The sequence below is a fragment of the Mastigoproctus giganteus genome, chromosome 1 (genome assembly GCF_048544385.1).
Source record: "Mastigoproctus giganteus isolate SK-2022 chromosome 1, ASM4854438v1, whole genome shotgun sequence".
Lineage (NCBI taxonomy): Eukaryota > Metazoa > Arthropoda > Arachnida > Uropygi > Thelyphonidae > Mastigoproctus > Mastigoproctus giganteus.
This window is the reverse complement of record NC_143575.1, coordinates 180751862-180765341: the sequence shown is the minus strand read 5'-3', so window position 1 is coordinate 180765341 and position 13480 is coordinate 180751862. Positions and strand designations below refer to the sequence as shown.

The following is a 13480-nucleotide window of genomic DNA, read 5'->3' as shown; positions in this document are numbered from 1 at the left end:
CGTACCAACTGTGTGGTACTACACTTAAGGTGGTAGAAAATGAAAAAGACCTGGGAGTAATTGTGCAGTCAGATATGAAGTTTTCTGAGCAGTGCAGACAGGCTGCTAGGGCGGGTCATGGGGTTTTGTCAATGATATATAGGAATTTTGCTAGCAGGGAAAAGGAGGTGATTGTCCCTCTGTATAAGGCAATGGTCAGGCCACGCCTTGAGTACTGCGTACAGGTCTGGAGGCCTCATTTTAGGAAGGATGTAGATTTGCTTGAGCGTGTACAGAGAAGAGCAACACGATTGGTGAGGGGAATGAAGGGATTCTCTTACCAAGAGAGGCTTAAGTTCTGCAAATTGCAGTGGCTGGAGACTAGGCACCTGCGCGGTGATCTGATTGAGGTCTATAAGGCCTTGAATGGGTTGAGCACGCTGAATTCTGATGGGATCCTTCCACTTGTTCAGATTACCAACCTACGGGGACATAAGTTCAAATTAAGAAAGGACAGATGTAGAATAGATGTGCGGAAATTTGCCTTTAGCCAGCGGGTGGTTAATTGCTGGAACAAACTTCCATCTGTCGTTGTGGAAGTTGATAGGTTAAATAAATTTAAGGAGGAACTGGACAGGCATTTGGAGGGAATGGTGTGATTTTTTTTTTTTTTTTTGGCTGATGCTGCATAAGCTCCTACACTTGCTTTCTTGCATCATGTGCCACTACTACTACTACTACTACTACTACTACTACTACTATAACATTCTTCTTCACTAACCTCTTTAGCTTCTGCTTCGGTGGAAGAAGATGTGGACTCCAAAGTTTCTGGTGGAGGTTTTACAGGCAGATAAGGTCTATGTGGAACCGGTCTTATGGCTGACGGTAGATCTGGATATTTGATGTCCTTTTTATTTTTTGAATTGTAACCTTTAACGTCACATACACAAAAGTAACATTCGGCATGCTTACTGGCTCGTACCAAACCATAGGAACAGCAAATGGCAAGCACACATTTTTTCCTTGACTCCATTTTCTAAGATGTTTGACACATGTATGGCATACTTTATGCGGTGCCCACGATTCTGATCGCCTAGTCTTATGTCAAAGTATGCATAATGCGATTTTTTTACAAAATCAGTAATATTAGATTGTGATGTACAAGATAACTAGATTGTGATGCACAAGTTGCGTATATAGAAGGTATTAACCCGATCCAAAAAGGTGTAAGCAAGAACTGTATTTACATAACCGTTTCTATAGATAAATAATACATAAAAATCATTAGTTTATACATATATTTTATAGTAGATATGGTTATATATGTTTGTTGAAATTAATTATTATTGAAAAGAGAATGCAGTTTTATCTAGGTATATTGTAGTATGTAAAGTTTCTTTCAGTGTTTGGCATTTAGGGTTAATTAGCTGAAGTAATGATATTGGCACATTAACTCGATCGAGACATCTCAGATTGAGAAACATTGCACTAACAGCAGAATTCATTGTAATCAGTGGCGGATTACCCATTAAGGCAATGAGGCACGTGCATAGGGGCCCCAGGCATTGTCGGGGACCCCAAGCCAAGACATTTTCCTATAGTGTTCTAAAATAGATTAATGTTTTCAGTAAACATCATAAAAATCTTGATTAATTTAAGCGAAAATTTAAGCAAAAAATTCAAAAGTACAAAATTTCATTTATTTGCCACCTAATTTTTATTCTTTTTTTTATTATTATTTTTGGGGGGGCCCCCAAATATAATTTGCCTAGGGGCCCCAACTATCCTTAATCCGCCACTGATTGTAATACTAGGATCATACAGCATACCTGACAATATTTTTCATGACAGATTTATGGGAAGCATATTTAATCCAGGGTTTACTTTCTTAATCCATTTATTGGAATATTTTCCAGTTTATTAGGATTTTATTGGAAACAACAAAAGAAACGAGTCTTCTTAATGAAACAATCTTTAAATGGTCCCAATGCAGCAGGATTTTCCGAGATTTTCAGGTTAATTTTCGACAGCAAAGATTAAAAAGAATTCTTTAGCCTGAGGTCAGAATCCAATATAAAGATTTCGGTGCTAAACGAGTTTAAAATATCGAGGCGTTAACATGGAATAAACTTCTCTCTCAGTTAAGATATTCGAACACTAATCAATTCAAAATACTGGTGATGCAATATTGCCTTGAAGCAAGGTGATAATCACTGTGATTTCTTCCGTATTCGCAATTCTTCAGTCGTTTTATGAAGTTACTGTTCATTCAGGACAAGTTGTCACCTTACTTTTGTCACGATTTCATCTTAAATCAGGTAGTTGTTTATAAGATTACTTAACTTAAGCGATGTTTTTTGTCTGATCAAATGTAATTGCTTTTATCCTCTGTTTTCAAGTTGTTGTACCTCTCTTAAGAAGCCCTCGATTTATTCCGCCCTTCCTCTCTCCCCTCCTTCCGTGACATCGTAGTGGTTTAGCTCCGTTTGGAGAGGTTTGGATTCGAATTCCGTCGTGGAATAGAGGAATTCTTAAAGGCCTCTTCATTTGGGAGAGAAGCCGATCCCAGGTGGAGAAGTAGGCTTTTTCTCTGTGAGTTAGTCAGAATTTTTATCCCGCAAAACATGCGAATCGTCCCGTGAACACACACACACACACACACACACAAGGGCATAATACCTTGGTGCATTATGACCTGAAATTGCTGATTCGCCATAAAAACAATTATAACAATTTCTCCATCTTCCTGTTTTGTAACTTAGAAGGATTGTATTGTGTCCGAACGAAGTGTCAGTATTGTTATTTTCTATTTAAAATCTTTCGTTGGTCTGCTATGAATAAGGTTCCCAGTAGCTATTAGCGTTGGATTTAATTTTCTGAATTCTTTATGGTTCCCACTCACTGATGTTGCAAGTTGCAGAAACGTATTCAGGGGAGGGCAGAGGGGGAATATGCCCCCCTTAACCGTGCGTATAAGTGTTTCTAGGTCTATCTAAAAGAAACACTTAAAAACCTGGTCATGTTTCCCCCCCTTACGATGATACCTGGATATGATGTGGTTACAAGTTTGGTTGATAATGAGGAGAACCCTGTAAAGAACTCATGCACTCAGACCACCTCTGTGAATAAATCACGTTTGTGTAGTAAGTACTGGTGCCTGCTGCAGACCTTTCAGCAGTGATGTGTGCAGGGAACGAAGGTATTGTTATCGTTTCTCCCAATTGTATTGGGACATTTAAGGCTATTTTCACCACAGCCAAGTCATGCGGTCATGGGCAAGGGTTGCATTTGTATGCTTTTTGATTCGGGATTTTTTTTTTTTTTTTTCATTAAGAAAATAGCCAAATCGGCAAAAAAAAAATCAAGACGTAATATCCAGACGTTTCCTGGCCCTATCTGTCTCTACGCAAACAAACAATCTCAATAATTTTGGTAACCTTTTGTATGTCATGTCTGTAATAGTATTCATTCTGTGGTTAGTTTGCTGTTTACTGGATAAAAATTGCAAACATCTGTGCGAAAAAGGCCTATATATTCCTCCAAAACGGACCAACTACGCTCCGTATTTACTCCAGTTTGGCGATTAAAATCGAACCCATAAATTTCTAAACGAATTGCAGAAGACTGTGTCAGTCTCACGCAGTTATTCCAAACGATATATTGTAAGAGTTTAAAAGGTGAAACACTAGTTAGAATGTTTTTTTAATCTTGTTTACTTTTCTTTCTAGAACTCGCTTCCATCATTATATTTTAACTATATTTTAAAATATTTCCTTACAGCCTCATGAACAAACTGATGCCAGGATGCATCCAGAAGATGAACACAACTGGAGGACAGTTCAAGATGATGGAAAATATTAACAGATTCCAAGAAGCAGCCAAGAAATACGGTGTTCCCGAGATTGATGTATTCCAAACAGTTGATCTCTACGAAAGGCGAAACATCCCCCAGGTTACACAGTGTCTAATGGCTTTAGGAAGAGCTGTAAGTTTTTAGTGGTTATTTTCTTCAGAAGTATAAGATAAACCCGATCAACGTTTTCAGTCTTATTTCTGGTGAATTTTTTTGAAAGAACCAAGATGTTTTTCTCCCCAATGACTATAACAAGTTCAGTTATAGTGTCAAACCTTTCTTAGTTTGAGACTATTTGTGCTTTTAATATTACAGTTCATCGCGAGACCTAGTTTCTGAGAATCACTGAGCTAGCTTAATTAAATCATATATTATTTAAACACTAACAGAAATATATTACCGTCTATATTTGTATTCATTCCATATATCATTTGTGAACTCATGACCCTTTGATGGATAGTGGTGTTGTCACATTGAGAGTGCCCATCATAGTTAATGCATGGAAGGAGTATACATAGTCTTCGGCAATGCTTTCCCTCTGGCCACCTGCCATGAAAAAATTAGCATTGGACTTAATACAGTACCATGAAAACATTCATCACGGTTTTGCACTCTTGAATCGGGTTCATCTTTTCACGGAATTGGCACTTGTTTTGTCAAACCACAACGTTTGTCCATTTGTTAACTGTTCATTGCACTTCATCTTTGCAATAATTTTGTCTGTTTATCTCTGTAATGAGATGTTTACAAATGGAATATGCACTGTTCGCTTAAATTTACTACCGCAAATACACTATAACGTGCTTTTCCCGCCGTTCTTCAATCATAAGTAGTGAAACTGAGAAATATCTCGCAATAGTTTGCATGTACAGCAAACTTTTGTGAAAAACAATTTGCTGTACACTCAAATTTATTGATTTTTTATTTGTTTGTTTAAAACAAATAAAAATAGGCATTAAATAAAATGTCTCTTAATGTCTCCAAATCATAATATTGAAATTAAAGGTTTATAAATGTGCTGCGACCTTTTCCCCAGAAAAGGAGCACTTTTTAGAGTCCAGACCCTATAACTAGAAATGGACTTGTCTCCAATATAGGATACATCATTCTCTGTACCTGAGTAAGAAGTAATATTAACTTTTTATGTTTCATTGAAAGGCGATAAACCCTGAAATGGGCAAATATTTTGCCTTATTTCAGTTGAAAGCTGCTACTCCCAGATGAAAAGTTAATTTCAGATTAAGAAGCAATCGCTAACTAATTAAAGAGTTGTCAATTGTTTAAAGGAATTTTCCATATCCATATTGTTTATAAAATAATCAATTTTATTAATGATTTTATAAATTACATACTTGGCTCCACATTATTTATGCAAAAATTTCATTATAAATTAGACAAAAGACAAACTTATCAAAAGGCCAGCCCAATATACCAAATATTTCATTCTTGTGTCGGCAAAAATTTGTTTCCTGGTTTGGATTTAGCTTTGGGTATCCCTTATCAGGACAGATTTCAGCAGGTAACAAGTCTCTGCTAAGTTTGCTCCTGTTATTTACCTGTTCAACTTTTATTTGATAAGTAATACCCATAGCCGAGTTGTCAGAGAGGAAGTGCATGTAGCACATGCTCTTTGAGTAGCTGGCGTTCAAGCGCTGACTTCTAAATATGTCTATCTACCAACCCGCACTGTGGCAGATGGCCCATTTCCCTCAACTTGAATCGTTGAGGAGGCTTCGATCCTGCAGTGGGTTGATAATGGCTGAGTTTACCTTTTTCACCCAACGTTGAATGCGAAATGTTGGCAAGAAAGATATATTATATAGTGTATTGGGCTTACCTTACCTTTAGCATTAGCATTAGCATTAGTAGAGGCATTTGATGCAAGAAAGCAAGCTTATGCAGCATCAGCCAAAAAAAAAAAAAAGAAAAAAAGAAACCACTTCCACTTTAACCCTCTGTTTGTTCAAAATACCTGTCCAGCTGAGCCTTAAACTTATTTAGGCTATCAACTTCCACGACAAGGGATGGAAGTCTGTTCCACCAACCAACCACTCGCTGGCTAAAGGCAAATTTCCGCACGTCTATCCTACATCAGTCTTTCCTCAATTTGAATTTATGCCCTCTCAGGTGATTATTCTGAGTGAGAGAAAGAATCCCATCAGCATTGAGCATGCTCAAACCATTCAAGGCTTTATACACCTCTATCAGATCACCTCGCTGGTGCCTAGTCTCCAGACACTGTAATTTGCAAAACTTAAGCCTTTCTTTGTAAGAGCACCCCTTTGTTCCATTCACCAATCTTGTTGCCCTTCTCTGTACTCGTTCCAGCAGCTCTACATCCTTCTTGAAATGTGGCCTCCAGACCTGTATACAGTACTCAAGGTGTGGCCTGACCATTGCCTTATACAAGGGAATAATCACCTCCTTATCCCTGCTAGAAAAATTCCTATATATCATTGACAATACACCATGAGCTGCTCTTGCAGCCCGTCTGCACTGCTCAGAGAACTTCATATCTGCCTGCACAACCACCCCCAGGTCCCTTTCATTCTCTACCACTGTCAGTGTAGTACCACAGAATTGATACGTTGCTCTGGGGTTGCTGTTTCCCATGTGTAGTACTTTACATTTGTCAATGTTAAACTTCATTTGCCACCTCTCAGCCCATCTGCTCAACCTTTTCAGCAGCAGCATAGTGTCAGTAGTGTCCTTGACAACCCTGGCTACCTTTGTATCGTCTGCAAACTTGGACATTAAGCTTGATATACCATCATCAATATCATTTATGAATACAGAAAACAATAATGGACACAACACCGAGCCCTCAGGGACTCCACTAATAACATTAGTCCACAATGAGCAGTGTCCAATGATTACCACTCTCTGTCTTCTCCCCCTCAGCCACCCCTTTATCCACAGCAGCAATTTGCCTCCAATGTCACACTGCTCCAATTTGTGCAGCAGTCTTCCATGTGTAACAGTATCAAAAGCCTTTCTAAGATCCAAGTATATAACATCAAAGTTATTCCCTGCATCCAGTTCCTTTGTGACTGCATCATAGTATCCAATCAAATTGGTCAGGCAAGACTTCCCCTTAACAAAACCATGCTGTGTCCGAGCTATAACTGAAGTCTTGTCTAAATGATCCTGCAGTGCTTCTTTAACTAGTGCCTCCATTAATTTTCCTGGAACAGAAGTTAAACTCACAGGTCTATAATTACTTGTGTCAGCCTTTGATCCTTCTTTGTGAATTGGGGTCACATTTGCACATCTCCAGTCTGTGGGTACCTCCCCTGAGTCCAAGGAAGCTCTCATAATTATGGCTAAGGGTTTGCTTACTTCCTCTGCTGCCTCCTTTAATATAACTGGATAGATCCCATCCAACCGAGGTGCCTTTCTTGTGTTTATCTTCAACAATTTCTCCTCCACTTTACTCTCAGTTATTACAAGATTCTCTAGCTTACTGCTAGAGAATCCCTCACTAAATAACTCCTCATGTGTGAATGTCGATGCAAAATATTCATTTAGTTTGTTAGCTACCTGAGCAGGATCATCAACAGTTGACCCATCGATATCAAGTGGTCCAATCTGATTCATCCCCTTCCTTCTAGAGTTTACATAAGTAAAGAACTCTTTGCTGTTTTTCTTTGCATCCCTTGCCAAAGATTTCTCATAATCTGCCTTCGCCTGCCTAACCTCCTTTGTAACTTGGTTACAGATCAACTTGTATCTATCATAGGCTTCTGTGTCATGTGTTAATTTGTATGTATCCCATGCATGTTTCGTCTCTGCCATATGCCTCATCAGTTCATCTGATATCCATTTAGGCCTAAACCTTGAACAATATTTCTTAGTTGGTATGTAAAGCCTAGTAGCTTCCAAGATAAGTTCTTTGAATGCTTTCCATTTTGCATTTGCTGTTGGTAACATCATCAGTTGGTCCCACTGTATAGAATTTAAATACTGTCTCAGTCCATCATAGTCGCCTTTACGAAAACAAAAACCCTTCCCTTTACCTCTGATGGTAGTTACCTCCTTGAGTAAATCCCACTTCAACACACTGTGATCACTGCCACCTAGTGGTTCATTTATCTGCAGATTCTTAATGCATGAGGAATCACTACTGATAATCAGATCAAGAGTATTGCTCCCTCTTGTTGCCTCACGAACATGCTGATGTAGAAAACAATCATCCAATAAATCCACAAAAGCCTTGCTAGTGTATGAGTGACCAACCCCCACAAATTCCAGTCAATATCTGGGAAATTAAAATCCCCCATTATAAGACTCTCTTATTTACTGGCCACGCTATTTCCCTGTACAATTTCTTATTATACTCATCAGAGTCATTAGGCCTATAACACACTCCTACTCTCAATTTTGATCTCCCAATGCTTATGTCACTCCAAACTGTCTCGACACTGCACTGTCCAGCGATGTCCACTGGCTTCACTTCCTTGGATTTTATGTATTTCTTAACTAATAGCATAACCCCTCCTCCCTTCCTATCCAGTCTATCCTTTCTGTAGACGTTGTACTCCCCATATTCCAGTTCTGCATTCCTTATATCTGTGTGACACCACGTCTCTGATATCCCAACAATATCTGCCTTTGATGTTTTGAGCAATACCTCAAATTCATCAAATTTATTTACTAAACTCCTAGCATTGGTGTACACGCAAGTATACATGTAAGGAGATAGAATTAAGTTTTTGTTGTTTAATTTCTACTTCAGAGACTGAATGAATAATTTAAAATTTCATAAATAATGTGGAGTTAAGATTATAATTTTTTAAGCATTTTGAATATCGTACCACGTAATAGCTTTCCTATATTTGTTATTGAAATTTAAAGCAGCTATCTCAGCAAAAGAAGCTAACTAGTTGAGAAGTGCTTGAACGTTTGGCCATAACAGTAAAACTGGAGAATTTTAATTTTATATTATGAAATAAATTTTAATTTATTTCAGGGATGCTAAATTTCTTTGTGAAGAAAGATTTTTTTTTCATTAATTCGATTTCTTTATAACGTCACGAAACTGCATATCATTGGCCTCTCTTTCAATATTTTATCATAAGGAATATTGAGTAAGAAAGCTTTATTTTTTTTTTATAATAAAAAAAAGTGCTGTTAAACATACTGTGCTGCTACTTTATTAGTGCACCCCTGTTGTGCACACAAATGGTTTGTCCCACAACGTTGAAAGTCACATGACCACAGTTGCGGATATAAATGCAGCAGAACAACCTTTCTAGTATCAGTTAAGCGCACAACCCCTAGCAAGAACGGGGAAAGGAGTGACCTAACGGACTTCGAAAATGGCATGATAGTAGGTGCAAGACAAAGCATCTCTGAAACGGCAGTTCCGAACTTTTCACGCACCACAGTTTCAAGTGTGTATCCAGAATGGTGCAACGAAGAGAAAACATCATCTCAGCAGCACTCCTGTGGAAGAAAATTGCTTGTTCATGAGAGAGGTCAGAGGAGGCTGGTTAGAATTGTGCAAGCAAACAGACGGACCACAATGTCGCACATCACGTCAGAATACAACCTTGGTGCGCAGAACAAAATATCGCAACTGACCACTAGTCGCACTTTGTCGCGAATGAGCTACAACAGCCGACGGCCACATCGCGTACTTTTGTTATCAATGATGAACAAGGAGCACACCTGTGGGCATGGCAACACTAACACTAGACTATTGAGGATTGGAAAACAGTTACTTATCAGACGAGTCAAAGTTCCTGGTGCATCATGTTGATGGAAGGCTCAGAATTTGACGAAAACAACATGAATCCATGGACCCGTCATGTCCGACGATTACTGTGCAAGGTGGTGGGGGCAGTGTTATGGTGTGGGGAATGTTTTCTTGGCACACGTTGGGTCCATTGATACCCATAGATTCACGTCTGAATGCCACATCGTTGCTGACCAAGTGCATCCGTTCATGTTGATAGTTTATCATCAGTCAGATGGTTACTTCCAGCAGGATAATGCACCGGTGCACAAAGCCCGAATCACTATGGAATGGTAATCCAGCAACATGACAATGACTTTTCTTTGCTGCAGTGGCCCGCTCAGTCGTGGATCTCAATCCTATTGAACATCTTTGGGATGAGCTGGAAAGGGCTGTTCCCTGCAGGCCTACACCTCCGTCGAATTTCAAGGAATTGCGTTACACACTCATGTCTGCATGGTACTCCATTCCTGCATCTTGTTCAATCCATGCTTAGACGAATTCAGGCTGTTTTGAAGGCTAAAGGAGGCTCAACACGCTACTATGTAGGTGTACCTAATAAAGTGGCAGCACAATGTATGAGTAGCTGATTTGAAAACAGTGTAGATGTATATACAGGGTGATACAAAAAGGAATTTGCAACTTCGTAAGTGTATAGAAATTTATTCAGGAGACATAATTTATTGAACTGGCATATTGTAACAAAAAAAAAATCGTTTTAGTGATGTAGTGTCGTAGTACCGAATTCCGTCACCGCGAGCGCCAGCGGCTTGCATTTCAAAAATGGCTACTTTCACAGGAGTGGAGGGTGCTCGGTGTGTGTTTTGGTTTGAAGAAACGAAATCTGTGACAACGGTGCAACGGAATTTTCGCACCAAATATGGAAAGGAGACTCCCAATAGACCTACAATGTACTCATGGCACAAGAATTTTGTTGAGACAAGTTGTTCTGTTCGCCATGACAAATCTCCAGGACGCCCACGTGTTTTTGATGCTGTCGTGGGAAAGGTGAGGGAGAGGTTTGTTCTGTGAAATCAACGCGACATGCGTCCCGTGAGATTGGCGTTCCACAACCGACCGTTTGGCGTGTATTACGAAGACGTTTACACTTGCAGCCATACCGGTTTACCATGGTGCAACAAATTACTCACTCAGATAACGCTGTTCGTCAGGAATTCTGTGCAGACATGTTACATCGAATAGAGGAAGACGATACATTACTGGACAACATAATCTTTAGTGATGAATAAACATTTCATGTTAGTGGTAGGGTTAACACCCACAACTGCAGGATTTGGGCTGGCGAAAACCCTTGTGCATGTTCGTGACAGCCCATGGAACATATTCGTGACAGCCCAAAGGTGAATGTCTTTTGCGCCCTCAGCAAAGTAAAAGTTTACGGACCCTTCTTTTTCCATGAGACAATCATCAACGGTATCGTGTATCTGGATATGCTGGAAAATTTTCTCATTCCAAAGTTTGGCGAAGATGACCACGGAGGACGATTTCACTTTCAGCATGACGGAGCACCTCCTCACTTCTTGACGGAGGTAAGGGAATTCCTCAATAACCGTTTCCCAGGTCGGTGGATTGGTCGAGTAGGGCCGTTAGCATGGCCACCTCGTTCCCTCGTTCCCACCTCTACACTTTTTTCTATGTGGTTTCATTAAAGATCGAGTGTTTGTTCCCTTCTTACCTACCAATCTTGCCGAGCTAAAAACTAAAATCACCGCCGCAGTTACAGAAGTTAGATGGTATTGCTTGCCGGAACACCAGTGGCGGTCATATCGAACTAAAATGACTGTTCTAGGTAAAACTTGATGTTTTTTGCTATAATATGACAGTTCAATAAATTATATACGTCTCCTGAATAAATGTCTATACACTTAAGAAGTTGTAAGGTCCTTTTTGAATCACTCTGTATAAACGAAAGTCTTTTGTACGCTTTTTCTCTTTAATTAATAGTGTTTCATTGTTTTCTTTTCTAGTGCTACATGCATCCTGAATACCAAGGTCCCTGCCTAGGCCCCAGACCCTCTGAAGAAAATAAACGCGAATTTACAGATGAACAGCTTCGTGCTGGCGAAGGTATCATTAACTTGCAGTATGGCACCAATAAGGGAGCCAATGCCAGTGGGCTTAATTTTGGCAACACCCGGCATATGTAAATTACTTCGTCGCCAATTGTGGCCATTTCAATCCACTTCATATCGTATCGTGCTGTCAACTTATATTGGCTTGGCCAAGAAGAATTCTTATAAATAACGTATAATAATGTGAAAAAAAAAAATAAATAAAATAAAAAAATATAAATTCGGACAAAAACTTCAGAACTTTTAACAAGTATTTGTGAATTGTGATATACAGCAAATGCCAATAACGTTTGTTTCTATATTTAGCAATGTATATGAATAGAGGCTACAAATAAAGTTTTTTTTCACTGTATATACAGCAGAATATTTCATATCTTATTTGCCTTACCAGACTACACACACTGCAATTCATGCATGTTACAGCTAAAGATCAATTAGAATAGAATCTGTAAATTAACATTTCCAGATTGTATTCTAATTGATCTTTATAACTATTTATTATGGAGTAAATGATTACAATGAGTACAATCAACCATATTTAGCATCGAATTAATAAATATGCAGTCCTACTCGTTCTCGTATTAATAAAACTGTTATAAAACTCTGTGCTGAAGCATTATCATCCATTAAAAGAAAGTCTGCACTAATTGCTCCTGAAAAAGGGGGAAACATAAGGATCAAGGATCTCACCTGTTAACTATACCTTTCAGCCGTGAGGATTTCTTAGGAGTATATTTGTATTTTCATGGGCAATTAGTGACTTTCCCACACTATTAAGCAACCATCTTCAGGCAAATTGGAATCTAATTCTCCATTCCCACCAGATGAAAGAGCTTTGGAAATCCAATTTGGTATAAGAGGGTTAACAGAAATTGGTGCCATCCAAATGATGACTTCCATTATGGTACGTATGACGTATTTAGGAAAGATATGTAAGATAGAAGTGGGGGGGACATCATACTTCTTATCAAACACCCCGAACACAAAAAGATTTTGCTGATTCAGAAGTTACTTCTATCAACATAGAATCTGTGTGGTGTAAGTTAGTTGGAAACAAAGGTACACTGGTGTTCCAAAATTTAAGGACCAGTCAGGTTTTCACCTGTAGCTTCTCATAGGAGTGGCCTGGATGTGGGAAAAGCACACCAAAGGAACCTCGTGAGGTACAGAAAGCTGAAGGAAACAACACCGACACAACAACGGAAAAAAAAAACGGTACAGAGAAACTTTATTCAAAAATGGCAACACAGCACTGGCTGCCATGATACAGATGCATCACTGCCAAAGATGCAACAAAGGGAAGGGAAGAGATGGTCCTCAGTAGGAGATATGGCCACCCCTAATGTCGATGCAGGCTTTGCACCGCCTGTCCATACTTGGAACAATGTTGTTGATAAGTTCTTAAGGTAACATCGTCCATTCCTCTGTCAGCGCCATCTTCAGCTGGTGAACATTTTCTGGTGGGTGTGGAAGTGCCGCTAGGCGTCTCCCCAGAGCGTCCCATATGTGGTCGATGGGGTTTTGATCGGTAGAAAGGGCAGGCCAATCCATAAGAACAATGGCCTCACCAAAAGCATATCACAGCTGCAGTGCGATGGTGTGTGGCGTTATCATCCATAAACACGAACTCGGGGCCAATGGCACCTCGGAACAGACGCACATGGGGAAGGATTACCTCAGTAGAGTAGCGTGCACCGGTTACAGTACCACCTTCCAGTGTCTGGAGTTGTGTACGTCCATCCAAGATAACGCCTCCACAGGCGAGATCACCTCGATCGCCATATCGATCCCTTTCAGTGATGTTTACGGGGTATTGAT

General features: G+C 39.5%; 1 protein-coding gene across 1 annotated transcript in view; it reads left to right on the top strand.

Moving 5' to 3' along the window:
• LOC150091335 (myophilin-like) overlaps nt 1-12014 on the top strand; it is a 36376-nt gene extending 24362 nt beyond the window's left edge. Inside the window, exons 3-4 of the mRNA XM_090375221.1 lie at nt 3760-3964; nt 11558-12014. Coding sequence (XP_090231347.1) covers nt 3760-3964; nt 11558-11737 — 385 coding nt within the window. The 3' untranslated portion in view covers nt 11738-12014. The remainder of the gene's footprint in view (nt 1-3759; nt 3965-11557) is intronic.
• The last annotated feature ends 1466 nt before the right edge of the window (nt 12015-13480 follow it).